Source organism: Gekko japonicus, unplaced genomic scaffold, assembly GCF_001447785.1.
Source record: "Gekko japonicus isolate JY-2015 unplaced genomic scaffold, Gekko_japonicus_V1.1 scaffold258, whole genome shotgun sequence".
Classification (NCBI taxonomy): Eukaryota; Metazoa; Chordata; class Lepidosauria; order Squamata; family Gekkonidae; genus Gekko; species Gekko japonicus.
The window spans coordinates 465,079-477,572 of NW_015164190.1; the positions used below are offsets into that span (position 1 = coordinate 465,079).

Below are 12,494 nucleotides of genomic sequence, written 5' to 3' on the forward strand. Positions count from 1 at the left end.
AGATTTTACGTACACTTGAAAAATATACATGCTTATGGAAGTGACAGTGGAGTATGCCCCTTCTGTCACCTTCAATATTGAAAAATGAGCAGACTCCCAGAAATACCAGCTGAGTTCTGTCCCTTGCCTTCCCCAAGGGTGGGATCCCCTAGTAGAGAGCTTTCAAGCAGGATAGGGGGACCTTCTGTTTGCATTTTAAATACAGTAACACCAAACCAAAGAAGTGAGTCAAAAGTCGGGGGGAAAACATTCATTTAACAAGTAAGTGGTTATTGAAATGGCCTCTTGATCAGATGCTTGCTAGCTTGCTCTTCCATCTGCATGGCAAGGGTTAGTTCTTCCACAGTATCTAAAGAAAAGGAGGCATGAAAGTCAGATTTATTTCATTTATACCCTACTTTTCTCCCCATTGGAAACCCAAAGTTGCTTACATTGATTTCTTCTCCATTTTATCTTTACAACAATCCTGTGAGGTACGTTAGGATGAGTGTGTGTGACAGACCCAAGGTCACCCAGAGAGCTTCCAACCACTATACCACACTGGCCCTTGTTTAAACCATCTCATTATTAAAGAGTATTAAAACTAATCTAGTTGTCGGCACTTGTCTAGTTGTCGGCACTTGCAGGATCACTTTAATGTGTCATCCAACAAGAGAGGTGTCTGAAGAAGCACCCCTGCTCCATTCCTGTCACACAAAAATGGCTCATGAACAAACACATCACTGACACTGGCAGATTAGGCAATGTGTTGATGGGCTGGGACAAAATGGGGATGAAACAATGTCTCCTCTCACATGTAGACAGATTCAGGTGGGTAGCAGTGTTGGTCTGAAGCAGCAGAACAAAGTTTGAGTCCAGTGGCACCTTTAAGCATGAAAGCTTATACCTTGAATACAACTTTGCTCATCTTAAAGGTGCCACTGGACTCAAACTTTGTTCCTCTCACATGTCACTGCTGTTGTCTGACAGGCTGTACCCCTTGAATGCAATCTATGGTAGCTCAGAGATGCTATATCAGCATATTACTGCTCCAGCCATGCCAGCGTGGGGTTTGGCATTTGCTAGTAACTGCTAGCAACACAATATGACAGGAGCTTGAATGGGCACTAACTATTCAGTAACAAAATACAGCTAGGTTTACTTTCAAAAGGAAAGCATGCAGTAGGATTGTAGCTTCAAGCTTCATGGTTAAGTTCAAGGTTCTCTCTGCCCTCAGTTCACTTCCCCTTACTCACATTCCCTCACTTTAGCAAAAGGCCATCTGCTGCATCTCCTTTGACATGCACGCATTCTTTCCCATGTAGAAAAGCCTTCCCCATTTCTGTTCAAACTATTTCAGTCTGCTTCCCCAAACAAGACAAAGTCCTGGTTCATTCTAGCTTTATCTTACTATCTCCAAAGCCAACAATGTTCACTCAAAAATCCCCAATCTTCCCCCATCTTGCATGTCTAATGTATTTTTAAATTTGATTTACATCCTACCATCCCCCACAAGCAGGCTCAGGGTGGGTCACAACATAAATAAGAACACATAAAACTTAAGCTTTCTCAATGGCAACTGCACCACATCTATACTTTGGTGATGGTTAGTAGCACGGCAGAATGCTGCCACAGAAAAGGTGAAAGGCCAACTCCAGCAGTATCAAGTGCTTTCACTCTGAAGCACCCTTTGTGCTAAATTAGTGAATGCAGCCCCCAATGTACCTTTCAGACTGAGGAAGATTTGGGATCCTTCATTTATGAAGCACTGGGCTTGGTACACAAATGCTTCCAGGTCATATTCTGGTTGTTCCGCCATATCCAGGAGATAGTTACAGTTGTTCATTTTCTGAATGCAGAAGTGAGGATAGTTAGGGAATTGTGTTTGAGTTTGAAATGTAAAATGGGTTTTTCATGCATGTTTGCTGAGTGGACTTGAGTTACTGGAAAGGATGTGCTAACATTTGTACCAATCTGTTGTGGGACACTACTAGATCTGTGATAAGGGAAGCATTTCATAGCTGTTTTCTTACTTAATTCCAATTGCTCAACAATACAAATCACTTGGTAAACCCAGCCCACAAAAGTAGGTTTGATGCACGGCCCATCAAGACTTACCTCCCTGACTTCCTTCAATTCCTCTATTGCCTTCTCCTCTAGTTCACTAATTCTAGTGACAGCCTCACGGAAACTGGATAAATGAGGAGACAATTCATCTTCGGAAAGTTGCTATTCACAGAGGAAAGTGTTTGTTAGTTCAGACAGTTTCACCAAATTCTACAACCATAGATTAATCCCAGCCAGATACATGCATATACCTCATGAAGGCAGTTTGATCCTTCTTTACTGATTTCCAGCTCCCCACTTTCAGTTTCCATGAGATTTACCTCTCCAGCCATTCCATTGTGAGGAAGCTCCTTCACTCTGAGAAAAGGGAAGTCCATCACTTAGGCACCTGTCTTAATGAAGTTCTCAGTAGCCTTGTTCCCACTAAACAGAGATATGCTTGACCAATGTCCACATTGGTCTAAAAGTTCTCTGAGCATCCCTTGCTAAGGTATGGATACATGGTGCTTCTGCTCCATCACACCCCAAGCAGACCTAGTTTATAATAAAACCCTGGAAAAGTGTCTGTGTGTTTTGAAAACTGAGGTGAGGAAGCAGAGCTGAGCTGACCCTTCTATTAGTAGGTATGACTGAGAAAGACAATGGAAGGGTCAGAGAAGATTCTCTCTACTAGAGACTATGGACAGTATCTGCCTGCAAGGTCACTTTCCAGATTCACTGGACTTGAATGGAAGCCTTTATTTGAATGAAAATCAACTATGGAAATTAAAGTGTCCTAATACTTAATCTGCTGCATGTTCACCATTGTAGAGGTTTGGAATTCTGTTCTGCTGCAAGTAGGTGGGATGGGGCAAAGAGGAAAAGAACAGCAGCCTATCCTGTAAGTAGATGAACACACACAAAATATACTGCCAGAAAATGTGTTAACTGTGTGGCTGGAATTTCTTTGTCTAACTAACCCCAGGATTTTAACAGAGCTATAGATAGCAGTTCATCCAATTAGGGAAAAAAATCCTAATTGAAGTGCTATAAGGAATTAACAATTTATACAAATTGTAGAAGTGATCGAACCTGGTTGCAGTCACAAGTACCTCAAGAACCATTGACTCTACCAATGACGATGCCAGATTAGCATGGATTTCCTTCCCTTGTGTGTTCCAGACATTACTCAGTGGTTCAGGAGCCACATGTGGCTGTTCTGAGCACTGTCCCCAGTGTGGCACCCACTCCATGTTTCAGGAAAATGGGCAAGGCCCACATCCAGTGGAGCCTGCGGTTTACATCTTGAAACAGCTGCTGCTAAAGAATGGGTAAGTGGTGGGCCCCCTGAGGCACAGGACTTATGCCAGGGATGTGGTTCTTTCACATGATGGGTAATTGCAAATGTGGTTCTCTGTGAGCTATGGAGCAAGTACCACTGCATTAATGGCATGAGGATAGGGCCAAGAATGACCACTTAACTGGCTCAGAAGCAACAGCACTATTGTAATGGGTTTTACAGTAGGAGGCGTGGGGAAGAGGCAGCACATAGCCAACAGAAACAGATTCAGGCACTGTGTCATTTTTATGATATAGAAGAAACCAGATGTTTTTCTTTTGCCTTCAACCAGTGACTACTCACCCGTATTAGCTGGGGAATAGGGACAGGGTTTAAAGACTTCAAGAAAAAGAGACCTAATTTTTTTTTTTTTTGCATTAAAGAGATATACAAATGGAAGGCTATAGTCACCAGCATTGCTCTTTCGATTTACTTTCCTCAACATACATTATGACCAAGTTTCCCATTTATCCCCATATTACAGATTAAATTTATAAATCAAGGAGTTACTTACCTATCAGCATATCGCAAGGTATTTAAAGTATATTCACAAGAACTCATGCCTGGGGAGATCATAGCAATCTGAAAGCAACAAGATTTTTAAGGTACCTGCACTCCTATCATCAACTTCTATGCTACTGCGGCAATTCTCATCTGTTTTCCCAAGGAGTAAGGATATATTCCTGCAGCGCCATCAGCCATACTTCATTCATTCTCCCAGTATAAGGAAGTATTCCCTTTCATAACATTTACTTACAAATTTAGGTTGCAATTAAGTTCATAGACTTTTTCAACCAAGCATTCCCAACTTCAGCTTCAAATTATCAAGTGCTCCAAGGAGGGCAAGCCTATCATGGGCTGTGGCTCAGCAGTACAGACATGATTTACATGTTAAAGACGCAAGTTCAATCCCAGCATCTCTAGTTTAAAATAATGATTTCAGGTAGTAGGTGTTAAGAGATGTACTGCCAGATTACTGAAATTCAACTGGGTGGAACAGAAATCTCAGTTGGTACAGCAGTTTCATATACTCATCTGCTTCCTGGAATTTTGCTCTAGGTTCAGACACATTCTAGTTTTATGCAATAACAGACTTCAAACCAGCTGCTTGCAATAGGCAAGAGGTAACAATAATAGCTGGATCCAGATTTGCATACAAGTATATTTTTACTCTTTAATAAAACTAATTTAAAAAGAAGTGATAACTCAGATTCATATTAAAATGAAGATCATACATTAGACAGCTGGCCTTACCATACAAGTCCTGGAATTTGATCCAATGAAAGAGTCCCTCAGCACCTGAGTGAGTTTGCTCTCCCTAAAAGGTGTATGTGGTTTATTCTGGCCTAGAGCACGGATACATTCCTACAAAAAGGAGGATGGACACACATCTTCAGACAGTATCCAGGTAGGTAAGGTTTTGATTACAGACACCTAGTAGCAAATTCAAAGAACTGGGACTGGCTTCCATTTAATCAGTTAAACATACTTGGAACACACTGCTGCACTGAAGACACTGAAGACACAAATATGCAACATAATCTCGTGCCCCAGGAACCTTCTAGTTTTCATAAGACAGCCCAGTGAGAATCTGCTCACCATTGTTTTCCTTTAGAAGGTTAATAAAAATCCTTCAAGATTAACCACAAAGGTTATCCAGGAAAACGTTTTATATTCTCTCATCAGTGGTAAACAAAATAGCCCAAGAAGGAATACTATTAGGTTAGGTAAGACTGGAATTTTAAATCTACTTTACAAAGCAAAATTAGAAGGAAGCGATTCTAGAGAGGCATGCGTTAAACGTGACACCACTATTAAATTGTTCACTAATATCAGCCCAGACAATCAGCCAGATTTTTTAAAAAAACTTCTATTATAATGCCAACTGAATGTTTATTGCAAATTCTACTTCATTCACATTTTCATGATCAATCCTGAGTAACTTTTAAAGAATCAAAATGAGCTTCGAGAGTCCTCTTGAATTCAGTTCTCTAAACAGGGGTGCTGTTAACACCCAGACCACAGCTGGGAAATCCTTGGCCCATCCAAGCTTTAATTTAAGGATGATCATAGTTTTAAGCGTTGTTTTGAAATTGTCTGATGCATATCTGACAAATAAAAGATGGTCATACTAATTGTATCTGCTTCGAAATTCTATGTTTGTATAAATATATAATCAGATCCTTCATATTTAAAGAAAGGCACAATAAGCCAACAAGTTTTTTAATAGGTAGACTGAATTTTGGGATACAGTGGCAACTACAGGCCATATTGTAACAGGCAATGATTTGTACCGGATGCAGCATCATTTGGCATTTGTCTCTGCCAATCTGACAGACATACATGCAAGTCAGCTACAGCCCTCTAATTGTTGGCATATATTTGATGTGGCTCTCTATGCTATATGTTGCCAGCTTCTAGCCACAAATCATCCCTGGCAGACATTAGTCATCTTGTTCTTTAGTGGATACTTTATAAGTGTTCTGGGTAGCTTTATCATTACATATAATTTAAATGCAAGTATTTTTATTCGTAGCTAATATGTGGTCCTCTGCAACATGAAGCTGTTGGCTCCTGTATTTTTCTCACTGGTAGTCAACCGTTCTCCTTTATATAGGTCTGTTCAGTCTTTAAAGGTTGGAATAGGGTTCATGAGAGCAAGCACTCTACACTGTAACAGTGTAGACTAGAAAATTACAAACAGAAGTTTAGGGCCATTCAATCCAACAGGATCAGGATCACAGTCTATGTTCCTCTTCCTGGGTTTGTGCCAGTCAGTTCAAGGATAGCTAGCCATTTGAACACGTTACTATGTGAAGTCATACAAACAACACTGTAATGTTTACTATTCTACATATGCAGCCCTAAGTGCCATGGAATAGTTTTGTCTGTTTACTAAGCTGAGGAGGCAGCAACACAGGGCTGGAGCAGCAAGCAGAAGAATAGGCCTGACTTTGCTATTGTCAAATCCAGATTGTCCTCCATCCCTCTTATCGAGACAATGATGCTAGTTATGCCCTGCTCCATACCTTCAGTGCCAGCAGACTCTTGTTTATTTCTGCTGCTTCCATCCGTGTTTGACGATCAGCACTTGATGTATCAGCACCCCTCTCATTTCCAGCTAAGTCCACCAAGGAGAACTTGCCATACAGTTTTCCTTTTCTGCGCAGAATAATTTGAAAGCAAGCATGGGAGCGTGAGGAACTGGAATTTGCAAACGTATGTCCAGAGGTCCTACAACAGAAATAACAGAAGTGTTTGCTGGACTGTAAATACCAGAATATGACTACATCAGCTGTTTCCTTCAGTTTTTGTCCCAAACAACGCCAAAACAGACTGTGTCGCAAGTACCTCATTCCATTTCATTTCTCTGGAAATTAGCAGAACAAAATACATAAGGCTCTCTGCAACATCTGCTATGCAACATTTCTGCAATACCCTCCATCTCCATTTGTGCTGCTGCACTCCCCCCCCCATATGTACACAGGCAGCCCCTTTCCCCAATCACTGTTTTATAACGTCAAACATCTTATAAGTTCTTACAAAGAAATCCTGAAATGATTAGCATGGATTTCACTGATCACATGAGAGAGGGTCAGATTTCACAACTAGATATATAACCTACATCCCACAATTTTTTGATTTTTCTCAGAGAATGTGCATATATATCCTACATACAGCATACAAGTGTACATATATCTGACAAAAAAGTATGCTAGGCATTACCAGTTAAGATTCAATTTAAACCAAATTAATAAATAAACTGTTACCCCCAATTTTAGATCTTTATTTAGTCCTACAGCACGCCCTACCCCTGCACAACATGTATGTACATCCTGCTTTTACATGGGGCTTGAATTGGTGTTCTGTCAATATTGCAGGTTAGGTCTACATCTGCTTAGAGTCTCTAACGCTATAGCATTTGGTGTTTTGCCATTATCCCATGCCTCCCCACTAATATATTCTTATAGGTATGATAATTTACAAGCTTAAGCAACAGCAGGAAGAGCAACCAACCTGCAGGCACTGCCTATCTCAATCGTTCGAATTACATCTTCAGCACAGCTCACTTGTATTTCTTCCAGTCCAATCACCTGGACCTGTTGCTTGCCATCCTCCAGTACTCGCAGCTTTGCTTTTTTGTTTAGAAGGTCAAACAACTGGATTTGGAAAGGAAGACGACACACAATTGTGAAGAGGTCGGTACTAGAACAGAAGATTTTTTCCACTTACTGTGAATCTTCCTTCTCAGTGCTTCTGGGGTGGGGCAGTCTCTGCTTCTGGGAAGAAGCTCCTCCCTTGGGGCAGGCAGGGTCACTGAACTTTGTGATTCCTGGAGGGGAGGGGCTTCTCGAGCAGGCCCCAGTCTGCTCCTGAAGCAGTAGAACCCCTCTTCCAAAAAGTATCAAATGTGAAAAAATGGACCTCAAACAAAGAATCCCCCCCAAAAGGCAATAAACCACACATAAAACAAATTGAAGAATTATAAGATAGGCCCATTAGGTCAGGCAAGAATGGAAAAGGAAGTCCAGGAGCCCCATAGGGTTATAACAGCATATCTACTCCGGCCCAAGAGCAACCTGAGAGAGAATTGTACCCTACGGTGGGAAAAGACTGCCCCACCCCATGACCACCAAGAAGGAAGAATCACAGTGAGAAAAAATGTCCATTCTCCAGTGGTCTGGGGTAGGGCAGTCTCTACTTCTGGGACATAAAAAAGCAGTATGCCACAGGGAGGGAAGAATCTCAGCTCCTAGGCCTGAAAAGGTATACTGCAGGACCCTTCTTCCAAAGGCGGCCTCAGTTGAGGCCATCTCATCAGTCCTGTAATGGCTGGTGAATGAGTGGAGCAACTTCCAGGTGACAGCCCTATAAACTACCTCTAAGGAAGGGAAGGACCAGTATGCTGCAGAGGTCACCACCCCTCTGAGGGAATGGGCTGTAACACCCGAAGGTGGATCCAAACCCCTGGACTTATACGGCAGGAAAATGCAACCTCTGACCCATCTGCTAATGCTGGAAGTGGAGACCTTGTGATCTAGGGAAGACTTACTAAAGGAAATGAACATGGTATCAGTCTTACAAAAGGACTTAGTCCTGTCCAAGTAGAAACTCAGGGCCCTCTTACTGTCCAGATAGTGCCACTACTTTTCCTGGGGATGCTTAGGAATGGGGCAAAAGGAAGAGAGAATCAGCTCTGCAGACCTATTAAAGGAAGAATTAACCTTAGGGACAAAGGCTGGATCAGGATGGAGCACCACCCAGTCATTATGGAAAACGCAGAGCTTTTGTCCACAGATAGGGCTCCGAGTTCTGAGATCCTCCTAGCCAAAGTGATCCCAACCAGAAAAATGATCTTAAAGGTGAACTTTTTGAGAAAACAGGTGGCCATGGGTTTGAAAGGAGCCCACAAGAGGGCCTTAAGCACTGTATTTAGATTCCAAGAGCACTGTATTTAGATTCTTGTGAGCTAGAATGTGGTTAATTAGAGATAGTACCTCTAAGAAACCGCCTAACTTGAGGGTGATGCGAGAAATTCCCTTTTTTTACACCTCTTATCGCAGAGATAGCTGTCACCAGTGTTCCCTCTAAGTTGAGTTACTTTGAGCTAACTCACAGTTTTTTAACCTCTGGCTCACACATTTCTGTCTTAGCTCAGGAAGGATGCCTCCAGAGCAAACTAATTTATGCAGCAGCCAAATCGCTCACTCACAACTTCAATGTCAGTAGCTCACAAAGTAGAATTTTTGCTCACAAGTCTCCACAGCTTAGAGGGAGCATTGGCTGCCACCTGCCTTTTTAGAGTATTAGTGCTTAGAGCTTTTTTCATCATAGCCCCATCCTGGTAGAATGCCTTATCAGAGGAGACATCCACCTATCAAGCTTCCACAGAGCATGTAAGATGGAATTTTTCCAGCAGGCCTTTGGCTAATTCTTTTATTTTCAGTGGCTATTGGTCTGCCAGATGTTTTATCTTTAGAATATTTCTAGGTACTGGGAGAAGATTTTAACTGTTTTAATGTTTCAATGATGACCCTTATGGTTCAGTTGTATGTTTGTTTGTTTTTTAAAATGTTGTGAGCCACCCCAAGCCCCACATTGCAGGAGAGGGATTGGATATAAATCTAGAAAGTAAACAAATAAACAGTAAGAGTAGTGCAGCAGTGGAATTGGCTGCCTAAGGAGGTGGTGAGCTCCCCCTCACTGGCAGTCTCTAAGCACAGGCTAGACAAACACTTGTCAGGGATTCTCTAGGCTGATCCTGCATTGAGCAGGGGTTTGGACTAGATGGCCTTTATGGCCCCTTCCAACTCTATGATTCTATAACTCTATGTGTGTCTACAGTGTATATGAGAAGGATCAACAGGTATATTACAAACATATTCATTTCACAGAAACCCATCCCCCCCCAATTTAAGAAGCCTCATTTGCTTAGTTACCTAATGCCGAGTGCAACATCAGTGTGTTGATAAGGACAGCAGCTGATTATTCGGATTTTCAAAGGCCTCCACTTACTGTGCAAACTGTGGCACAAGGTCCACAGCAAAGAGATCAGGATCCCAAGCAGCATATACAACTACAAAACAACCCTGACAGCCACTTTCAACTTGCACCAACAAAAATGAGGCTAGACTGAACATTACTATTTCCTACTACCAATATACTGTTTAAGAACTCTCTAAAACATGGAAATAGGTAAAGTAGGCTGATCTCACCTTTCCATTATATATTTCAAAGAATGTCACATAGACTTCCAAGCCTTGTGCCTTGTACCGTGGCTGGTTCTGAAGGAGGAAAACATCCTGTGCTGGTAAGGGAAAGAAAAGTTACAAGACAGAAGTTTTTTGAACACTGTCATGTGCTTGAGGTCCTTCCCCAAAGTGCTTCCAGACTGTGGGGCACTTCTTTAAGTCACCTATTTTAAGTATTTACTATAGACGCTAGTAATTGTAGTGCCATCGCAAAAGAACCACTTGAGGAAGAGTAGGGAATGGTGCTGCCAGGGAACTTTATTTGAGCTTAGAGCATATGGGCAGCTAGGATCCATCCAAGTCAGGTGCAAGCACTACAACCTGTCTTACTACACCTGCCAGGTGATACCAATGCTAGAAGGCTGCACCTATGTGCAATATAAAGAGGAAGAGGAGACAGTAGCAAGTGGGCTTCATTGGAGACCTGGAGCTGCTGGAAACTGTTGCTGCTGTAAGAAGCCCCCGGTGACTAAAGGGATGTGAGGAACCTTCTTTATGTATACTGCAGTTTGTTTTCTGCAAGTATATTTGTATTACTATAACACCTTGCCTCGTTGAGCTTCTTTTGACCACCCAAATCCATTGAAAGAACCCTTTCCTCAGGCAAAAAGACAGCCTCTGGCACAGCAGCAATTAAAACAAAATACTACTACAGCTGATAGTTTAACTAGGAAGATATAGCATGCCTGACCTAGACATCTGCATATTCCAGTCCCTTTCCTGTTATTAATAAGATTCTGATGAAGACAATACATACATGCAAAAGCATATATTCCTTTGGAAGCGTTCTGCGTTTTCCCAGAGAAGTTTCCTCCCATCGTCTGAAGAGAGAACATGTATTAGAAAACAGACTTAGCAGCTGCAATGGAATTTTATTATCTTTGCCTCTGATTGCTCAGTTTTGCAAATACACAAGGTATTTTTTAGCAGTAGTATTCAGTTAGTGCAAGATGCAATGCTAGCCCACAGCGATTATTCAAAAATGCACATTTAGAATTTGAATATGCACATAAACTGGGTGGTATAGTATGTCACTTTGCAAATCTCAGGCATGGTTCAAAAGTTTAATATTCTAAAACAGATTCCAAAACAATGCTTAATATAGCAGTGCCAACTGACAGGGATGGTAGAAAGTTAGGAAAGACTCAGAAAGTCAAAGTCTTCTCCATACCTCTCATATCCTTTCTCCAGATCCCTACAGTGCAATACATTTGAGTAACTGACTGGGACAATCCTGTTTTATGCAAATTAGTGCTAGATCTTTAAATTACTCTACTGATTAAAAAGTTATCTGCATCTTAAAGGACAAAAATCTTCAAACAAGTCTGCAGAAACAGTTTATACCTTGGCTGAATCAATGTTAAATAGCTTAAATAAACTAGTATCTGGGAACAAGACACTCACGTGCGTTTTTCCACTGCCAGTCTGACCATATGCAAAACATGTAGCTTTTCCTCCCTCAAAGACTGTCTCCACAAGTGGCCTAGCAGTAAACCTGGGCAAGCATAATTAATACAGTTTAATGGATTAGCTTATATTTTGCTTCACTGCATTAAGTGCAGTTATGAAACCCAAGTTCCCACATAGCCCAGCTATAAGACATATTCGGTTTAAAAAGCCAGTTGTAATAAACTCCTCTTTTTTTTAATTAAAGACTATTACAAATTGACTAGGGCAACATAAAGATCAGGGGTCTAACATCTGTATAATCATAAATGCATTATGGGTTGAACACCACGCGTCAATAGATAAGCAAAAGCGATCTTTCGACAAAGAAAATGCCTAAAACCTCATGATTGGAGTTCCGGAAAGATAGAGGGATCTCCACAGATTATGTTTCACTTCCTAAACTGTCTTGGACAGATTCCCTGGAGAGGTAGCACTGAAACTTTCTAAAATAAGCGCTGGGGTCGGGGACCCAGAATCGGCTGGTCCTCCCAAACATCAAGGAGGCAAGGCTAGCGACAACAAGGGCTGGGATTTTCTCAGTGGTGGCTCCACTCTGGTGGAATGAGCTCCTGGAGGAGATCAGTTCCGCAGGGCCTGTAAAACGGAGCTCTGTCAAGCTTTTGGAGCCACCACCACTACTGCCACCATTGATATCTGACAGCTTATGAAGAGCAAGCCCAACCATCCGGGTCCCACAATTACAGCTCGAGCCGACCGACCAGACATCAAGAATATCAAGAAGCTGACTGTACGCCGAGGATTGAACACTAGCACTTTAATATGTTGTAATATTTATAGTTTTAAATTGTGTATTGATGGCTTTTATATTGTACAAGGGGCGGGACCCGCGATGCTTGCGGGAGGGGGGAGGAAGAGGAGGAAGCAGCAGGAGGAGGTAAGTCCCCCCCCATCCCGCCGGTTCCCCCCCC

At 41.9% G+C, this 12,494-nt stretch overlaps 1 protein-coding gene across 1 annotated transcript in view; it reads right to left on the reverse strand.

The window, feature by feature from the left end:
- Positions 1–12,494, reverse strand: part of KIF2C (kinesin family member 2C) — a 30,248-nt gene continuing 17,754 nt past the window's right edge. Inside the window, exons 9-19 of the mRNA XM_015408278.1 lie at positions 11,521–11,611; positions 10,874–10,937; positions 10,081–10,172; positions 7,382–7,524; positions 6,394–6,598; positions 4,619–4,729; positions 3,879–3,946; positions 2,298–2,403; positions 2,098–2,208; positions 1,705–1,828; positions 1–349 (exon numbers count right to left, since the gene is read on the reverse strand). Coding sequence (XP_015263764.1) covers positions 270–349; positions 1,705–1,828; positions 2,098–2,208; positions 2,298–2,403; positions 3,879–3,946; positions 4,619–4,729; positions 6,394–6,598; positions 7,382–7,524; positions 10,081–10,172; positions 10,874–10,937; positions 11,521–11,611 — 1,195 coding nt within the window. The 3' untranslated portion in view covers positions 1–269. The remainder of the gene's footprint in view (positions 350–1,704; positions 1,829–2,097; positions 2,209–2,297; positions 2,404–3,878; positions 3,947–4,618; positions 4,730–6,393; positions 6,599–7,381; positions 7,525–10,080; positions 10,173–10,873; positions 10,938–11,520; positions 11,612–12,494) is intronic.